General features: G+C 34.8%; 1 protein-coding gene across 1 annotated transcript in view; it reads right to left on the bottom strand.

Annotated features, from left to right (window-relative positions):
• Positions 1–19,636, bottom strand: part of Nbeal1 (neurobeachin like 1) — a 195,151-nt gene extending 175,515 nt beyond the window's left edge. The window contains exons 1-2 of the mRNA XM_026405354.2: positions 19,438–19,636; positions 18,256–18,527 (exon numbers count right to left, since the gene is read on the bottom strand). Coding sequence (XP_026261139.2) covers positions 18,256–18,306 — 51 coding nt within the window. The 5' untranslated portion in view covers positions 18,307–18,527; positions 19,438–19,636. The remainder of the gene's footprint in view (positions 1–18,255; positions 18,528–19,437) is intronic.
• Between the last annotated feature and the right edge of the window lie 475 nt (positions 19,637–20,111).

Below are 20,111 nucleotides of genomic sequence, written 5' to 3'. Positions count from 1 at the left end.
TTTAATACTCACAGAGAATATTTATCTTTTTGCTTGCTAGTGGGTACCACATGCCTAAAACAGTGCCTGGTACAAAGTACTCAATTACTATTTGTCTAATGAATTAAAGGGAAGTGTAAAATGCATAAATAAAATCAAACTGAAAACTTGTAATCCCAGCTACTTAGGAGCCGAGACAAGAGGATATCAAGTTCAAGCCCAGCCTCAGGAACTTTGAAATACCTTATTCTCTAAATAAAAAATCAAAAGGGCTGAGGATGTAGCTTAGTAGTATAGCATCCCCAGTGTCAGGTTAAAAAAAAAATTAAATTTTAAAACAATTCTAAAAATTCAAAAAATAAAAGTAAATAAAAGAGGATGGGAATGTAGCTCAGTAGTAAGTGTTCCTGGGTTCAATCCCTAGTACCACAAAAAGTAAATAAAATAAAATTTGAAATGGAACATTAATCTAAACATAAAAACTGAAATTAAAACTTTTCAGAAAAAAATATGATACCTTTGCCTCTGGAGATAAACAAAGATTTCTTAGCTAAGACACAAGAATCATGAACCAAAAAAAAAAAATTAGTGTTAACTAAAATTAGGGGCTGGAGGTGTAGCTCAAAGATAGTGTGCTCAACCCCCAGCACCAAAACAAATGAATGAATGAATAAACAAACAAACAAATAAATAAGTAAGTAAAAACTACTACTCAGCAGAAGAAACCATTAATAAAATGGGAAGCTGGGTTTGGGATGTACCTCAGTGGTAGAAGGTTTGTCTAACATGCATGAGGTCTTGGGTTCAATCTTCGGCACCACACACACAAACAGAAAATGGAAAGATACGCCATATGCTTGCTCAAAATACTCTCAAAAGAATTTAAATAATATATGACAATCTCCTAAAAAATAAATTTTAAAAGGACAAACCACTCAACTTTTAAAATGGGCACTTCACAAAAGAAGAAACAAATGGCCAAAGAGCATACAAAATAGTGCTCAATATCATTAGTTATCTAGAGAAAAAAAACTTAAAATCAAACGGGAGGGCTGGGGTTGTGTGTAAGACACTGGGTTTGATCCTCAGCACCACATAAAAAATAAAATGATAAAGGTACAAAAAATACCAAATGGGAGGGGCTCTGGGATTGTGCCTCAGTGGTAGAGTGCTTGCTTAGCAGGTGTGAGACACAGAGTTTGATCTTCAGCACCACATTAAAAAAAATTTATAAAAAAATCAAATGGGGGCTGGGGATGTGGCTCAGGCGGTGGCGCGCTCGCCTGGCATGCGTGCGGCCCGGGTTCGATCCTCAGCACCACATACCAACAAGGATGTTGTGTCCGCCGAGAACTAGAAAATGAATATTAAAATTCTCTCTCCCTCTCTCATTCTCTCTAAAAAATAAGTAAATAAATAAAATAAACTTTAAAAAAAAAAATCAAATGGGATATCACTGCATACACACCCACTAAAATGGCAAAAGTTAAAAAAAAGGTGACAAAAATAAATAAATAAAAAGACTGACAATATCATATGTTAGTGAAGATATGGAGTGACTTTTTAAATTTCAGATATTACTGGTGGGAGTATAAAATGGTTTAGTTACTTGAAAAACAGTTGGACAACGTCCATCAACTACTCAGTAATTACTCTTCCCTAAAAATAAAAAGTCATGGGCTGGGGTTGTGGCTCAGCTGTAGAGCTCTTGCCTAGCATGTGCAAGGCACTGGGTTAGATACTTAGCACCACATAAAAATAAATAAATAAAATAAAGTTATTGTGTCTGACTACAACTTAAAAATATATATATACATTTAAAAATAAATAAAATAAAAAGTCACAAGAACACTATACAAAAATGCTTATACAAGCTTGATTTTTAACATTCCAAAGCTGGGAACAAAAATTCTATCAACAAATTAATAGATAAATTGTGGCATATTAATAGAGTGGAATACCATTCAGGAATAAAAATGATTAAAGTAGTGGTTACCCAAATATTTGTATGTATCAAAATTCATCACCTTTGACACTTTACATATATTCATTTTTTGAAATTTTTTAGTTATAGACAGACACAATAATTTTATTGTATTTATTTATTTTTACATGGTGCTGAGGATCAAACACAGTGCCTCACACATGAAAGGCAAGTACTCTACCACTGAGCCACAATCCCAGTCCTAAATATATGCATTTTATGACTTGAAGTGACATCTCAATAAAACTGAGTGGAAAAAAAATATGACACCTCAGAAATTTTTCTTTTAATTTTTTTTTTTAGTTGTAGTTGGACACAATACCTTTATTTTATTTATTTATTTTTATATGGTGCTGAGGATGGAACCCAGCACCAGAATGTTCCCAGAATGTCCCAGAATATGCAGGGACTGCTGACCTTTTGTGTATTTGTTTTTGTCTATTAATATACTATTCCAAAATCAGCTTATAAATTACCACTATCTACATCATCACCTAGATATCAGAAGATGGAAATGTTTCAGACAAAAAACAATCTCCTGTGACAAATTTTTTCAAGTTTTTTTTTTTTAGTTGTTGATAGACCTTTATTTATTTATATGTGGTGTTGAGAATCAAACCCAGTTCCTCACACATGCCTGGCAAGTGCACTACCTGCGAGACACAGCTCCAGCCCCTTTTCAAATCTTATTATATGCTTTTTACATTTTCAACTTTAATGTCGTTCATCTATTAATTTATTCACTTATCCATCCCAGAAGAACTCCAGAAATATAAGTATCTGGAGGTTTTCCTGACCCCCATCTTTCCTAAAAAGCAGAGGATTACTTCTTGGTAAAAGTTAAACACAAAACAGTCCCACAACAATAAAAAATTAACACAATTCTCTTCATATTTTATTGAGGAACTCTACAGTATCTGGTTCAAATTCTAAAAGTCAGGGCTACTGAGTATTTGACAAGCACAGAGTTCTCCTGAGGATGTGAGAAAATATAAGGAAAGAAATAGTACTGTTTCATTTTCTAAGATGAAAAGCACTTAAAAATGTTAAAACATCTACCATGTACAAAGTGGTATAGCAGGCATTTTTGCAATATGTCATTTTATTTACTCCTTAAAACTATCCAGAAAAGGTTTACATTCTCCCCATTTTACATGTTACAAAAGGGCCAGTCTAAGGATATATAACTTGGCCAAAATCATACAGCTAACAATTAGCAGTGCTAGAATTAAAATGCAAGGATATATGAACCCAATAAGTGCTCTTTCCATTGCCCTACACTGCCTTTGAACTGTGTATGAATAAAATGGAGGTTTAGTAGGCAAAAATGATAAAAGTGGAATTTAGAATCAGTAAATTCAAGGTACAGAAAAAAAAAACAGCCAGCTTCAAAAAACAAACACACAAACAAAAAACAGCCAGCTTCAATATAACCTAAAAAAAAGTCATAAAGGCCACAAAAAAGAAAGATCTCCACATACTCAGAAACTATTAATTAAATCTCAAGTTTAGTTACTTAGCTACTAAAAGATAGTTACATTCAATCCCGCTTCCAGATTTTTAATTAAGAATATATCCAGATGCAGATTGTACTTGTGCTATTCATCCTCAGAATATAATGGTAAGCAATTCAAATTAAATCTATTCCTTAATACTCACCACTTCTGATACATAGGTATTCCCTAAAACAATAAGTTTGAGAATTTTCACATAAAAATATTAATTTCCTTCACTCTTTGGTTTATTTTGTTGTTTTACCTTCTTAAATGGATGAGATACTAATTATCTACTCCTGTATAACATATTACCCTAAAATTTAGCAGCTTAAAATGACAGACATATATTATTTCACTGTTTCTTAAGGGGAAGGAATTCTAAGGCAGCTCAATTGAGGGGTACTGACTCAGCTTTTTTCAATGCCTTATAATAACTATGTCAATTCAGAATGTAGTAATATCAAAGCTCGACTGGATTGGAGGAATCACTTAAAAGCTTCATGTTTTCACTGGCGAGAAGCATTAGCTCTTCACAAGAGGGGTCTCTCTCCATTAGCCTACTCCCACAGAGCAGCTGAATTTCCCCAGAGTAAATGAAAAAAAAATGAGAGGGGAAACAATAGTGTCTTTTATAACCTAATTTCAGAAATAACATACTGTAAGTTGCCAAATGCTCTTGATCACAAAGATCAACATGGGTGCAATGCAGGAAGGAACTATACTACACAAGGCTGTAAATAACAAGACGTAGGGATCTTAGAAGCTGGCTGCCACAAATGACTAGTTTTTTTCATTTCCAACATTTAAAGTCATAAACATTCCTAATACAGTAGCTACCCTTCTGACAAGTTCTAAAATGTACTTTCATCATTGAATATAAAAAATCTTATTTTCTACTATTCTTCAATCAGGCTTATTTTTACAGTATATTTCTCACCTACAGGATTTTTGTCTTTTTAAACTTCCTGCTATCAATTTCTTAACTACATTCTGGCCAAAAAGCATACTCTACTATTTCAATTGTTTGAAATCTGTTAAAACTTCTTTTAAGGTTTATTATATCCTCATTTTTTGTAAATATCTGTGTGTTGAAAGGAATGTATATTGGGCATTAAGTCTACATAAATACATCATAATTAAACCTTTACCTTTACTGTTTCTGTTCTATCAATTACTGGAAATTACTGAGAAAGATTTTGGTTTTAACTATTAATTTTTTATTTATTTTATTTATTTATTTATTTTTTTTTTTGGACTGAGGATTGAATCTGGCACTTTACCACTGAGCTACATCCCCAACATGTTTTATTTTATTATTTTGAGACAGTGTCTTGCTAAGCTGCCCAGACTGGTCCTTGAACTTGCGATCCTCCTGATTCAGCCTCCCAAGTCATAGCATTACAGGCATAAGGCATTACCCGGCTTTACACTTAAAAAAAAAAAAAATAGCCTTACAAATTAGAATAATTTTTTTAAATTATTTTTTAAATTAGCCTTTAAAATTAAAATACATTTTACAATTCCCCTTAGAGAGACAGCTAATGTATGTGTCATGGTCTATCCATGTGAAAGCCAGGTAACAGGTATTCATGCATTATCAATCCATACATCATGAATAAAACTATCAAACTGCAATTTAGGCTACCAGCATTTTCCAGTGTTCCATTACATAATGAAATATTTTATAATAAATGTTGTCTTCTATAAAACAAAAATCTGTTCAAGTTTGATTTTAATTCTTTAATCAAAGTTCTCATACTAATTTTATAATCTATATATTCCAATACCAACATATTCAGTCTTTCCTGTTTCCATGATCTATTTCTGTTGTCTCCTGTTGATTCTTATTCAAGGCAGTTTTCCTGGAAGTTCCCAAGTGGAAATAAGAGAGTGAAGTGGGTTGACTTGTAGTTCACCTTTATACCAAAGGAATAAGCCTTGAGATTATAAAGAAAAATCTACATTTCTCATGCTGGGTAGCTTCTTGGCTTTGATCTGGCCACTCCTAAAGCCAGGAAAATAAAAGCTCAAATTCAACAGGCAAAAAATGGTTTCCATTTACTGATGTTCCTGCTTTAATAAGATTTTGCTTTCTAATGCTTTCCTCTCCTGCCAGTTTTTCACAGCCTTTAAAATAATTCATTTTATCAAGAAATCTGAGTAATTTCAGAATAAAGATTAGTTCAAACGTAGCACACTTTATTACCAGAAATAAAAATCTATACTAAGACACTTTTTTTTTTTATACTTTTTGGTCATGCCTTTTGCTTGCCTCAATACCTTTTGTGACTATTAAGCTACTATACATTCTTTAAAATTTGATCAAGACTCAGGAGCATTTCAAGTTCAAGGCCAGCCTCAAAAACTTAGTGAGGCCGTAAGTAACTTAGTTAGATCCTAACTCAAAACAAAATTATTCTTTAAAACAGGATAGGGAGGGCTGAGGTTGTGGCTCAGCAACAGAGTGCTCGCCAAGCACTTGCAAGTCCTTGGGTTCGATCCTCAGCACCACATAAAAATAAATAAGTAAAATAAAGGTATTGTGTCGAACTACAACGAAAAAAATAAATATTTTAAAAAAAAAAAAAGCTTGGGACGTATCTCAGCGGTAAAGCACCCCTGAGTTCAATTCTCAGTACCAAAAATAAATAAATAAATAAATAAATAAATACCCTCCCTTGATCAATGCCACCTCTTCCACCAAGCCATCCCTGATGACTTATGACTTCTCTATCCTGCTTGCCTTTGTTTTCCTACATCTGGACTTACAACCTAAGTGGAAAACTAATTCTATTTAGAAAAGCACATTCTCAGGTGAAATATGTGAATTCATAGTCAATTAGATGAAAGCAAATATGTTAATAAAAAGAAAGCATATCACATCCAGGAAAAGCCAGGAAGCAATTTTAACATATATAAAGGAAAGAATATTAGAAACAGGCTTAGAATATACCAATACCTAGTAAGAATGATTTCAAATTTTACTTTTTATTTGTTTGTTTGTTTTTGGTTCTGGTGATACTGGGGATTGAACCCAGGGTGCTTAACCACTGAGCCACAACCATTTTAAGACAGGGTCTAATTAAGTTGCTGAAGGCCTCAGTTAGTTGGTGAGACTGGCTTTGAACTTGCAATTCTCCAGTCTCAGCCTCCCAGGTTGCTGAGATTACAGATATATGCTACCAAGCCTGGCTACTTTAAATATTTCATAAACTTTAAATAATTATCCCTTCAGGATGGAAATGGAGATCATGTGAAAAATAAGCCAGACTAGAAAATCAAAGGTTGAATTTTTTCTCTCATATGTGGAAGCTAGAGCAAAATTAGGGAAAAGTGGGGAAGTGGTCAGATATCAAAAAGATATACAGAAGATCGTGGAGTAAATAAAGGAGATTGAGAAGGAGGGAAAGGACAGGAAAGGGGAGGAAATAAAGAATGAATTTAAAGAAATCATGTTATGAGCATATATAAATATACAGGGAATTTCACCTGTATGTACAAAGTACTAACCAAAAATAATAAAAGACCAAAACAGACATCAAAACCAGTGATACAGAATAAAACACAGTGACAAACCCAAATGCAGTTATCTCATACTAGACAAACAAAGGTGCCATAAACATACACTGGAAAAAAGATAGGCTCTTTGACAAATGGTACTAGGAAAACTGAAAATCCATATGTAATAAAATGAAATTAAACCCCTAACTCTCAATCTGCACAAAACTCAACTCAAAGTGGATCAAGAACGTAGGCATTAGACCAGAGACCTTGTGCCTACTAGAAGAAAAGGTAGGCCCAAATCTCCATCCTGTTGGCTTAAGAACTAAATTCCTCAACAAGACTCCTAAAGTGCAAGAAGTAAAATCAAGAATCAACAAATAGGATTGTATCAAACTAAAGCTTCTTCATAGCAAAGGAAACAATCAAGAACATGAAGAGATGAGGCTGGGGCTCAATGGTAGCGCACTTGCCTGGCATGTGTGAGGCACTGGGTTCGATTCTCAGCACCACATATAAATAAATAAAATAAAAGTCTTTCAATAACTAAAAGAATATTTTTAAAAAATGGAGAGCCTATAAGAATGGGAGAAAACTTTTGCCACCCATACCTCAGAGCATTAATCTCCAGGATATATAAATTATTCAAAAACTTAACACCAAAAATAAATAAATAATTCATCAATAAACAGGCAAAGATACTGAACAGGCACTTCAAAGAATAAGTAATATGATCAGTCAACAATATGTGAAAAAAATGTTCAACATCACTAGCCATTACAGAAATGCAAATTAAAACTACACTGAGATTTTACCTCTAGTCAGAATGGCAATTATTAAGAATACAAGTAACAATAAATGTTGGTGAAAATGCAGTCCCATTGCTGGTGGGACTGCAAATTGGAGCAACCACTCTGGAAAGCAGTATGGAGATTCCTCAGAAAACTTGAAATGGAACCATCATTTGAACCAGTTATCTCATTCCTCAGTTTATACCCAAAGGACTTAAAATCAGCATACTGTAGTGACACAGCCACATCAATGTTCATAGGAGCTCAATTCACAATAGCTAAGCTACGGAACCAACCTAAGTACCCTTCAAAAAGTGAATGGATAAAGAAAATGTGGTACATAAACACAATGGAATATTACTCAGACACAAAGAATGAAATTATGGCATTTGCCAGTAAATGGATGGCACTAAGGCTATCATGCTAAGTGAAATAAATGAATCCCAAAAAACCAAGACTGAATGTTCTCTCATATGGGTGGATGCTGACTCACAATGGCAAGGGCAGAGTGAAGGTACAGAGGACTGGACAGGTGGGAATAGGAAAGACAGCAGAATGAATCAAACATAACTTTAGTATATTCACATACAAATACACAACTAGTGTAACTCCACATCAAGTATAACCACAAGAATAGGAAGTTATGTTCCATGTAGTTTAATGTCAAAATGCACTCTACTGTCATGTGTAATTAAAAAGAATAAATTTAAAAAAAAATAATAAAAGATTGAGAGGAAAATCAGTAGAGTGGAGGAAGGAGAATAAGGGGAGGGGAGAGGGGAATGGATGGGGACAGGGATTGAAATCAAATTCCACGTCAAAATGAACTGAAACTGTATAATTATAATGCTTTAATAAAAAAAACTTTAAAAATTTATACACACAGAATCATATTTATGCCCTATTTATATATAGCAAAAGGAAAATGATAAGAAAAGAACCTCCAAGAGAAAAGAGCCAAGAGCAATAAAGAAGAATGGCCTAGGCAGTTATTCCAAGGAACAGAACTGAGTTAAATCATGGAACTAAGTAAGGGTAGAGGAAGCAGGCAATATTTGCAGTTTTCACAACAGTTATGAACTATGTCTTATAAGACTTTCACTCTTCCTTTTTGAAGAACTTTTGTTTTGGTTTGGTTTTTGGTACCAGGAATTGAACCAGGGGCACTTTACCCATGAGCCACATCCCCAGCCCTTCTTGTTTTTTATTTTGAAAAAGAGTCTAAGTTGCTGAGGCTGGCTTTGAACTTGCGATCCTTTTGCCTCAGCCTCATAAGCTGCTGGGATTACAGGCATGTGCCACTGCACCCACCTAAAGAGTCTATATTGAAGCATTCCTATCTCAGTTTCACAAGTATACATTGGGTTTGTAGGGGATATCAATAGTATCTTCAGAATGCAAAGTGTTTAGTATCAAGAAAATAACAATCAGGTGTGATATATATCTTAAGATTTTGTGTTTCAAGACTGATGGCATTACTGAATAAGAGTCTTTTAAGTTCTTAAGATAAAAATAAAGTTCATTTTACATATGGCAGGGATATGAACAATTGTAATCAAGAAAGCAGACTGTGGGCTAGGCAAGATGGCACATGCCTGTAATCCCAGGGACTCGGGAAACTGAGGCAGGAGAACTGCAACTTCAAAGCTAACCTCAGCAAAAGCAAGGCACTAAGGAACTGAGTGGGACCCTGTCTCTAAATAAAATATAAAATAAGGCTGGGGATATGACTCAGTGGTCAAGTGCCCCTGAGTTCAATCCCCAGTATCAAAAAAAAGAAAGCAGGGGCTGGGGATGTGGCTCAAGTAGTAGCACACTCGCCTGGCATGCGTGGGGTACTGGGTTCGATCCTCAGCACCACATAAAAATAAAATAAAGATGTTGTGTCCACTGAAAACTAAAAAAATAAATAAATATTAAAAAATTCTTTCTCTCTCTCTCTCAAAAAAAAAAAAGAAAAAAAGAAAGCAGATTGTGGTATATTGGATACTTGTCCCATTTTTATTTTGGGGTGGGGTGGGGGGAGAGATGGGAGTACCAGAGATTGAACTCAGGTTTTGTATTTTATTTAAAGATAGTGTCTCATTGAGTTGCATAGCACCTCACTTTTGCTGGCTTTGAACTCCTGATCCTCCTGCCTCAGCCCCCAAACTTCTAGGATTACAGGGGGTCTGCCACCACACCTGGCTACCAATCACTTTTAATTCTCTTTCCATTCAAACTCCTTACAAACACTTCTTCCTCTATCATCTTTTTTTAAAAACAAAAAATATATATATATATGATATTTACTACATGCCTAAGATATGAGAGTTTTTGACTCATTCTCTACCCTCTTAAATGATAATGTTCTTTAGGACTTCCTTTTACCTTACTTTCTTCTTACACACAAATAACTGCCAATATGGCAACTCTCAAATCTTTATTTCCAGCACAGACTTCCTTTTTAAACTCCAAACCCATATGTGGAGTATTTCTACCCACATAAATTCTTACCTGAAAGCTTTGTGGTCTTGTACTAGCTAACTTTGTGAATGGAATGTCCAAATATCAGTTTCCAAAAAAACCTGGAAATTATTTAGACTCTTCTACATTTACAAATTATGCTAGAGGTACACAAATTAAATGCTACCAATTCTACCTTCTACCAGAAAAATTTAGATTATGATAATCAAAAGAAAAGAAAAAAAAATCTTGCATCTTAACAACTTTTAGAGTAGTAGTAAAATGCTCAAGTCAAATCACAAAAGCAACATTTATTTCCTAAGGGCTAATCCCAGGTCTACTGATATAAAATATACTCTTTCTTGTTTTGACGTCCATCTTCTAAAAACAAACACATATTGGTATCCACTAAAGGCTTTTAATAATCATGTTGTGGTTTTTTTTTAAGTCAAAGAATATTTCCTTCCTTATAAGGTCATTAAGCCATAAAAAATCAAGAGCCATTGCAATACTTTGAACATGTTAGAGACTTAATATAGATTCAATTAAGCTTCAATTTTACGGGTAGACATGTATTGGTCCATCATACTAAGAGCTTTACGTAGAATTACAACCAATACTGTACTAATATAAATTGTCAATTTTCTCATTAGAAGAGCATTCATTCCATTTTTTCCAAATATGAATAAGAAGAGGTATTTTCCTTTTTACCTGAATAAAATATCTCTAAATTCTATTTTGATTATAAAGAAAAACTTTTATTCTGAAAAGGAAGTTTACTCTGAGCTCACTGCAAAACTATCTATTTCAGTCATATTCCAGATTTAGAAGGACAAAGGCCAACAGCAGGAAATGGAGCATCACCAAGGTCCAAAACAAACTCGAATTATAGTGGGAAGAAAAAAACTCAAATAAGTATTCAAGATAATTAAGCACTCTGCTTGAATGCAAGACTAAATAAGTACAAATGAAAAATTATTTAAGACATTCATAAACACAGTTTCATTATTATTAATAAAAAGATGAGAATACAACCCTCAGTTATCATACAATATATAGGCCAAATGGAAGTGTCTAGGAATAATATTCCAGACACAAATGTATATTTGAAGAATACAAATAAAGATTACATGTTTATATTTCTTACTCTTTTTTAATATTTATTTTTTAGTTGTAGTTGGACACGATACCTTTATTTTATTTATTTTTATGTAGTGCTGAGGATCGAACCCAGGGCTTCACATGTGCTAGGCAAGCACTCTACAGCTGAGCCACAACCCCCAGCCTCATATATTTCTTACTCTTAAGGTACATCTACGTACAATCAATTTTTTCTCAACAACTTTGATGTGTACAATAGTGGTTTTGGAGGCTTTTTTTTTTTTTTCATTTAACAGATGAGAAAACTAATATATAAAGAAACTAGGTAATCTCCTTTCAGGTCACTAAAACCAGAAGTGTAACTGGAATTAAATCCTGACTCCAATCCTGTTAGCTCTGCAGAATTTTCAGTGTAAATTGAATTAAAAAAAAAAAAAACTACTAATGAACCCTGAATTTCAACCCCATTGCCATATTTCATAATGCCACACTTTTAAGTCATTTTGTATCTTTTTACTCAGTTTTAATGCATTCGATACTTTAAACCAGACACAACAAAAAATACCTTAATTGGAAACACCTAAGAATTTGATATCTAAAAATTCTTCATCCGTAAGAATTTGAAAACTTCAATTTCCCTCATATATATTCTGGTGACCAACTGCAGCATTGCCACAAAGACTAAATTTCTAATAGATATACATCTTTATACCTATCTGAGGGCAACAGATGAGATAGGGTTTATGATACATATGTCTTTCTGTGAAAATCCATGACTTCCAAAAAGGTACGTAATTCCAAAAGCTGGTATAAAGTTGTTCTCTATTTTTGTTTCTTTGTCTGCCTTAAGTTAAGCATGCTAAGTGATGAAATATTGTCAAAAGACAGTAGACATGATGTCTACTACATATTACATAAACTAAAATCTTCAGACATTAAGTAATTTTGCCTTCTATACTTCTATACTTGTTAGATGTAACAAAACATTTAACAGCTAGCTGTTAACTACTGAACTAAAATCCAGATACCAGATTAAACCTTTTCAAAATAATTTTTAACTTATAAAAGAGCTATATGAAATGCACTGTTAATCAAATCCTTGACCCTGGGTGGGGATGACCATGTGGAAGCAAGTAAGTTCAGACTACATAATTTTAATCAGTAGTCTTAGACACTAGTGATCAATCTTTAGAGGAAAGAAGCCTTAGATAATCCGAAATCATTCTGCTTATATATTATGTAATAACTACATAAGGTTAACAACCTATTATGAAGATTAATGTTTCTAACATTGCAATTAAATCCTATTCCTAAAAGGACAAAGGGGGAAAAAATCATACTGAAAAGTTTGCTAACAAAAGAAACTGCACACCACAAAAAAATGTCAGGTAATAGATATGCTAATCAGCTTGATTTAATCATTCCACCACGTATGTCTATATCAAAACATCACACTGTACCCCATAAACACATACATTATTTGTCAACTTAAAATAAGATAAAAATTGCACAGGTTTTTACCTAAATTCTTTTCAAATATTAAGTTTAATATGTTAAAATCTATCTTCTAAAAACTGAAACTAGTAATTTCTTTTAATTTGACTTAAAGGATTTTGATCTAGAGTATTTAGGTTTACAATCACACCGAGACTAATAGGCAGAAGACATACTTATTTCCCATTAGCATTCTTTTGAGAAAGCAGTATTACACAAGGGATATTTCTGAGGAAGTCCTACTACCTACAAAACCTACTAAACTTTTATAATGTTCAGTAACAACTTCCAAAACATTGCATTCCATAAAAACACTATCATGGAACTTTAATATCAACCCATTACTGACACACTGTGGACTACTTGTGCCAAGGTCAGCTCTGTGGCAAAATGGAAGATACCTTAACCTTACTGTTCTGAACCAGAACTTGATAAATCTTCAAAGTTGTCTTTAGTCAAGTTAGTATGTGATGTCTTATGTAAAAAAAAAAAAACAAAGTAAAGCAGTACAATAGTAGACATTGTTTAAATTTTAATAATTAATGATGAACTTGAGAGAGGGAAAGTTCTAGAGAATTATATTAGCCAAATTATATTGTTATATGGTGTGCATGTATAAATATGTAACAACAAATCTCATCATTATGTACAAATATAAAAATGCACCAATTAAAATATGAAAAAGAAAAAAATGAATTTGATACTAAAGAAAAACAACGTGGCAGGATGGTAGCAAATCAAATCATTGTTCTGAAAATTATTTTAAAAAATCAAACATTTATGCTATAAGCCTGCCTTCCATTTAAGAAAATGTATCAATAACTGATGAAGGAATATTTCTGTGTGTTCTAATAAATGAAAAGAATATAGTTTTGCAAAATCCTAATGAAATAATACAGTTAGGCAAAAATCACTGGTGACTGCCTTCTATATCTATTATAGAACCTGAATCAGTTAAGTATTATATTAGCCAGTCTACAAACATCAGCAGAGATTTTTCCTAAAATCAAGGAAAGTCAACTAGCAAAAACAAAACAGAGTTTAGAAAACTCTGAGGTCAAAAACCTGGTTTCTTTTTTTTTTTTTTTTTTTTTGTCAACATGTTGGTTTTTAATGGTTACTACTGTCAGTCTCTATTAATTTAAAATCTAAATTTTAAGAAAAAAATAAAATAAAGAGACCTATATCCAAATATAGTCCTATTTCTGAGTTACAAGAATTTCAACATATAAATTTGAGGGGAACACAATTCACTTAATAGCAATGCATCTATTTTCAGGTCCTGAAACTTTCCATGTTTATTCTCAAATCTTCACACGTTATCACTAGCTTTTGGATGCTTTTTCCCTATTAGGAGTTTAACATCTATTCTTCAGATCTCAGGATATTCTTCATTAAATATCAGTATTGAATGAATTGTCCCACTGTCTGTATTACTCTATCTCACTTATGGAAATCTGTCCTCTGACATCATGTCCTTAATTATTCTTTGTGGTTATATTAATCTCTTACCCTTAAACAATATGTTCTATGATATAGGAATAATGTTTTATGCCTATATTCAGTTTCTAATTCATTTCATGAAATTATATTTGATTTTTATTTTTGCTTTATTTGAATGTGTTGTATTCTCTGTATTACAGAAATAAATTGTCTTTGTAATTTGAAAAAAAAAGGTTTCTTCAACAGCAAGGAAGAAAGTCTGGTAAGGAGGAACCTGTACATTTAAAAGTTTCACAGATATTTTCAACAAAATACAATGCTTATACTTTATTTAAATATTAAGTTAGGGCTGGGGTTGTGGCTCAGTGGTAGAGGGCTCGCCTAGCACGTGTGCAAGGCCCTGGGTTCGATTCTTTGCACCACATATAAGTAATTAAATAAAGGTCAACCAATAATTTAAAAAAAATTTAATACATAAATAAATAAATGTTAAGTTAAACAGTGGGAAAATAAGAATATTATTACACTTGCAGAAAAGTTAGTACATGATCACAAATTTGATAATTTAAAGAATTACTGTGTTGGACCAGGTTTGGTGGTATAGGTCTATAATCCCAGAGGCTCTGGGAGGCTGAGGCAGGAGGATCACAAGTTGAAAGCCAAGATCACCAACATGGCCAGGCTCAGCAACACAGTGAGGCCCTGGGAAACATAGCGACACCCTATCTCAAAATGGAAAATAAAAAAAGGGCTGAGGATGTGGCTCAGTGACTAAGGATCCCTGGGCTCAATACCTGATACCAAAAAAATACTGTATTGTAGATTAACTATGGGTAAGATCACAAATTGGGATTTGCTTTAAAATGATTCAGGATAGATATAGGTGAAATGAAAGGTTACAGAGATGAAAAATGACTGAATACAAACTTATCAAACTTATCATTGTTGAAACAAGGTGACAGATACAAAACAGTTAACCCTTCTTCTCTACTCTGTGCATGCTTGAAATTTTCCATAATGAAAGCTTAAGAAAGGACAACTAAAAGGTTTTATACAACAAGCTACAGAATAAGAAAGAAAACAAAAATCCTACCTATCCCTCAGAGGTCAAAACAAACAAAATCTTAAGAAGTAAGACAAAACATTCTCCCTGTATACACACTCTTACTCAACAAATAAGAAAACTGAGACTCAAAGAGGTAAGTCTTGCTCAAGGTCACAAAAGAGAATAGCAGCAGAATCAAAATTAGACTTCACAATTATAAGCCCACAAAAAAGTCTAAGAAATTCTAAGAACTAAGTTACAGAAAACATTTTTATGAAAAGATCTGAGCAGTCCTGAAGTCATGTGAAAGCTCATCAAAACTGTAAAAGGCAAACAGAAAAAGGCTTAAAAGTTTGTTGGAGGAGGAAAAGTCAGGTGATTTCTGAGGAGCTAACTACTAGGAACAATTATAGCTAGAAAATCCAAAGAACTAAGTATTCAGTGATCATCCTCATTAGGAAGAAGAATTAAATCTATTTTCTGGATTTGGTAGGTATCTTATTCAAGGTGTCTTCAGAAGAAAAAGTTATTATCTAATAAATACATTATCTATAAAATGATGAAACATGATTTTAAATATTCTTTGAAAACAACTGAAAAAATATGTCTTATTAAGTATATGCCATATGGAGGCTGGGGATGTGGCTCAAGCGGTAGCACGCTCGCCTGGCATGCGTGCGGCCCGGGTTCAATCCTCAGCACCACATACAAACAAAGATGTTGTATCTGCCGAGATCTAAAAAATAAATATTAAAAAATTTTCTCTCTCTGTCTCTCTCTCTCTCTCTCTCTCTCTCTCTCTCTCCTCTCTCACTCTCTCTTTAAAAAAAAAAAAAAAAAGTATATGCCATAATTTTTTTTTCTTTTGTAATGGAGATTGAACCCAGAGGCTCTTAACAACTGAGCTACATCCCCAACCCTTTTTATTTTTTATTTTGAGACAGGGTCTTGCTAAGTCCTTAGAGTCTCACTAAGTTGTTGAGGTTGATCTCCAACTTGCAAAATCATCCTGCCTCAGCCTCAGAATTACAGGCATGCACCACTGCACCTGGCTACACATGACTTAATCTTAAACATAAAAAAAGAATTTATCTTCCTATTCAAGAAAAAACAGGTTTCAAAATCTGACCATAGGGGGCTGGAAACAATAGCTCAATGATAAGAGTATTTGCCTGGCACAAAGTAGAGTTGAGTTCAATCCCTAGCTCAGCAAAAAATAAAATAATATTGACCATGGGAACCCTTCATTATTAAGATCAGAAAATTTAAAATGAATTTAAGGGTTCATACTTATATAAAAGTCACTAAGAGTCGGGCGCCACTTGTAATCCTAGAGGCTAGGGAGGCTGAGGCAGGAGGATCTCGAGCTCAAAGTCAACCTCACCAAAAGCCAGGTGTTAAGCAACTCGGTGGAACCCTGTCTCTAAATAAAATACAAAACAGGGCTGGAGATGTGGCTCAGTGGTCAAGTGCCCCTGAGTTCAATCCCCGGTACCCAAAAAAAAGTCACTAAGAATAAAATTCAGTGTATGCATAAAGGAACTACATACACTATCTTTTCAACAAGCACTGTGTCACTTAAATATTAAATCTACAGAAAAACAATATAATTTATTAATAAAACCATGTAACCTCATTTACCTTTTGTTATTCTGAAAACAATGAAAGCTTATCTTTTTAATAAATTGTTTTTAAATTACTAGACATTCATATTAAAATTTCATTTAAATTTTTGGCCAACATGTGTTAGTTACTATTTTCAAGAGTCTGATGATTTGGATTAATTTATTATTGGAAGAATTGTCTATTTTTAAAAAGATATTTCTGGCATTAAAGTACAGAAGACTAAAAGCTATTTTAAAAATTTATATTAAACATGTCAAGGTATATGTCATTTAATAATTATAATACCTATCAAACCAAGAAGTTAAAAAAATATTTTGAAGAGCTGAAAGCATAAGGAGGCTAAAGGGATAATGCTGAAATAAATGCTATAACTTGAGAACTTCACTACCCAGACCTAAATTAACTTAAATAGATTAGGGATGTTTTTCCGACCCTTGTCAGTATCTTCAGAGTAGATACTTGAAAATGTGTTTTTATGATACACTCTTCTCAATAACCTAAAATCAAAGATAAAATCAAAGCTATCATGTAAAAATACACATAAAGACAAAGAAGAAAAAGGAAATTATTTTTTGAATAACAAAAATAAAAATGTTAAGGCAGCCACAATAGTTAAAAGCATGGACATGAGTCAGGCACTACTGTGTTTCAGGTTCACTCCTGCATCGGTTTTCTCAGCAGTAAAAGTGGATAGTTATAAATCAACCTCCCAGAATTATAGTGAAGAGCAACTGAGACAAGGCTCTCAAGTGTTAGCATAGCAATCAATAATAACTTTTACATACAACTTAAAAGGTTAGCTATGAGAAAAATGCTTAATGCCCTCCTCACGAAAAAGGCTCTATCCTACTCTATCCTACTCCCACATGTAGGAGAAAAAAAAAAGAATAAACAAAAATAAAAACTTTTTAGCCAGGCATAATGGCAAATGTCATCCCAGCTACACTGGAGACTGAAGCTGGAGGATCACAAGTTCCAGCCCAGTCTGAACAACTCAGGGAAACCCTTCCCAAATTAAAAAAGGGCTGAGGATGTAGTCCAATGGTAAAGTGCCCCTGGATTCAACCTTCAGTAAGAAAAGGTTGGTTTTATTTTTTTCCTCTTAAGAGAATAATTTGACTTATACAATTTTGAAATAACTGCAGACAAGAATCAAATAAAAGACTCTATAGTCTGTCAATATTATGTATGTATTTAAACCTGAAGAGTGGGAAATGGAAAATCCCTTACATGTTTTTAGTTTGGGGTCATTAGCATGAATAAATACCCTATTATCCATTAAATAAAGTCTGGTTACAAAATTTTATAGTTAAGTATTTTTAAAATAGAAATAAAAAGGAAAGCAGTTACCTTTGTACAATAAAGCATCCAAAGTTCAAAGAGTCTCTCTCTGGATGCCATTCTGGCTTTCACTCTGGCACTTTTATTTTCCTCAAAAAATTATGTTCAAGACCACAGCAAGTTCATTTTATTTTCCAAGTTTCTCAGTCGTTACAGTAAAGCTCACAGCAGTAGAGCAAACAAAAATAAGTGAAACAATTGGACTCTCTGGTCAACAAAAGGCAGTTTCAGTGGTTACTCCAATATATCCTCTTCAGTGGTAGCTAGGCAATTAAATAAACCTGTGAAAGAAAAAAAAAGTCCAAAGGTTGGTTCAAAAGAGGTCGTATTTTTAAAAAAGAATCTAGACTTATCAGAAACAAGGGATTTATCTGCTTGAGTTGACACTATCAATGGGATAAACTTTTACACTTTTTAGATTTCATAGACACTTTAGATTCAGGAAAACACAGCAATTAACAAAATATATAATATCAATATTAAGTCCTAGAATCTAGAGCATATTTATGAGTAAGAACACCCAAAAATGCATTAAGAATACGTGCAAATCTCCCTTTTCATTCACATACATTTTATAAACGTAAGGACAAAGCCATCTCCCACCGCCCCCAAACCCGGTGCTGGGGATGGAACCAGGGCCTCGTGCATATGAGCCAAAGCACATATTTCAAACACATAAAATCTCTCAGAAATTTCTAGTGTGCTTCTTAAAGTTGTTGGGAATGTTTGTTGCGTTGCAGGGCAGGGCGTGGGGGAGGGCGGGAGGAATTTGGTTTGTTTGTTTTAACAATCTTCAGAGAGTGAAAGTCAACCTGTCCACCTGGCCACTCTACCTCTCCATCCAGGAAGAAGAGTGGAGCACGCACACACAGCTAGGAAAAGATCCCGGGAAAGCCTCCAAGTGTTACGGGGATCTTTAAACTTCCTCCCTGCATCCCAGACAACCCAAACAGAGGCAAACTTAAGATATGCCAAAGCTGCCAAGAAAAGCTTTAGAAATGGGGCAACGCCAGCTTGGCGTCCCCCGACCCGCAACCGATGCCAGCCGGACTACAGCAGGACACGCCCGGGACAGCCTGGCCCCCTCACCGCCGCCCCTCGCTCTACCGTCCCTCCGCTACCAAGCACCCCTCCCATTCACACCGCGCGGCTCCCTCTTCCCAATCTCCCCTTTCCCCTCCCTGCGCTCACACAGGGTGCCAGTCGCCGCCACCCGGCCGCCGTCTCTCTTGCTGCCCTCGCCCCCTTCCCAGGGTGAAGCCCAGTGTCACCCCGCAGCCGGGCAGGCGAGGGAGGCGGGGCGCGAGGGCGGGAGGAGCCGGGGCGGGGCGGCCCTGGGCTAATCATTCCGGGCGCTAGGGATTTACCCGGCCCTCGGGCTGCCGCTCTTCAATGGTCGCTCAGGCTAGGCAGGGGCGGATGACTAGAAGCCACGCCCCAGCATACCTGCGCAGCCGCAGTCGACCAGGCTCCTGGGGGAGTACTGCGCGGCTGGCGCCAGCCCGGGCGCTCTTGTCAATCTTCTCCAAGCTGGGCGTGAGAAGAGAAGGCCGACGTGCTGACGTCCGCGCCCGCCCCGCCCCGCCCCGCCCCGCCTCGGAACCCACAGACAACTTTCAGCGCGTGGCGTCATTTCCGCGGATCACAAGGATCTTGCGTTTTGATTTCTTTGTGGAAGTAGGATCGGTCTTGGGAGTTTGTAGTAACGTTAAAAAAAAAAAAAAAAAAAAAAACACTAATTCCTAAGGAAAAAAAAAAATTCGTTTCCCTGAGCGCGTCTGTTTTGTGCCGCGAATTTTCTCTGTCGAATCAAAGCATTTATTTTACCACTGCTGAACACTGGGTTTTGCTCTTTCTTGCAAAAA

Source organism: Urocitellus parryii, chromosome 1 (genome assembly GCF_045843805.1).
Source record: "Urocitellus parryii isolate mUroPar1 chromosome 1, mUroPar1.hap1, whole genome shotgun sequence".
Taxonomy (NCBI): domain Eukaryota; kingdom Metazoa; phylum Chordata; class Mammalia; order Rodentia; family Sciuridae; genus Urocitellus; species Urocitellus parryii.
Note: the sequence above shows the minus strand (reverse complement) of the source record. Positions and strands in the feature narration are given on the sequence as shown.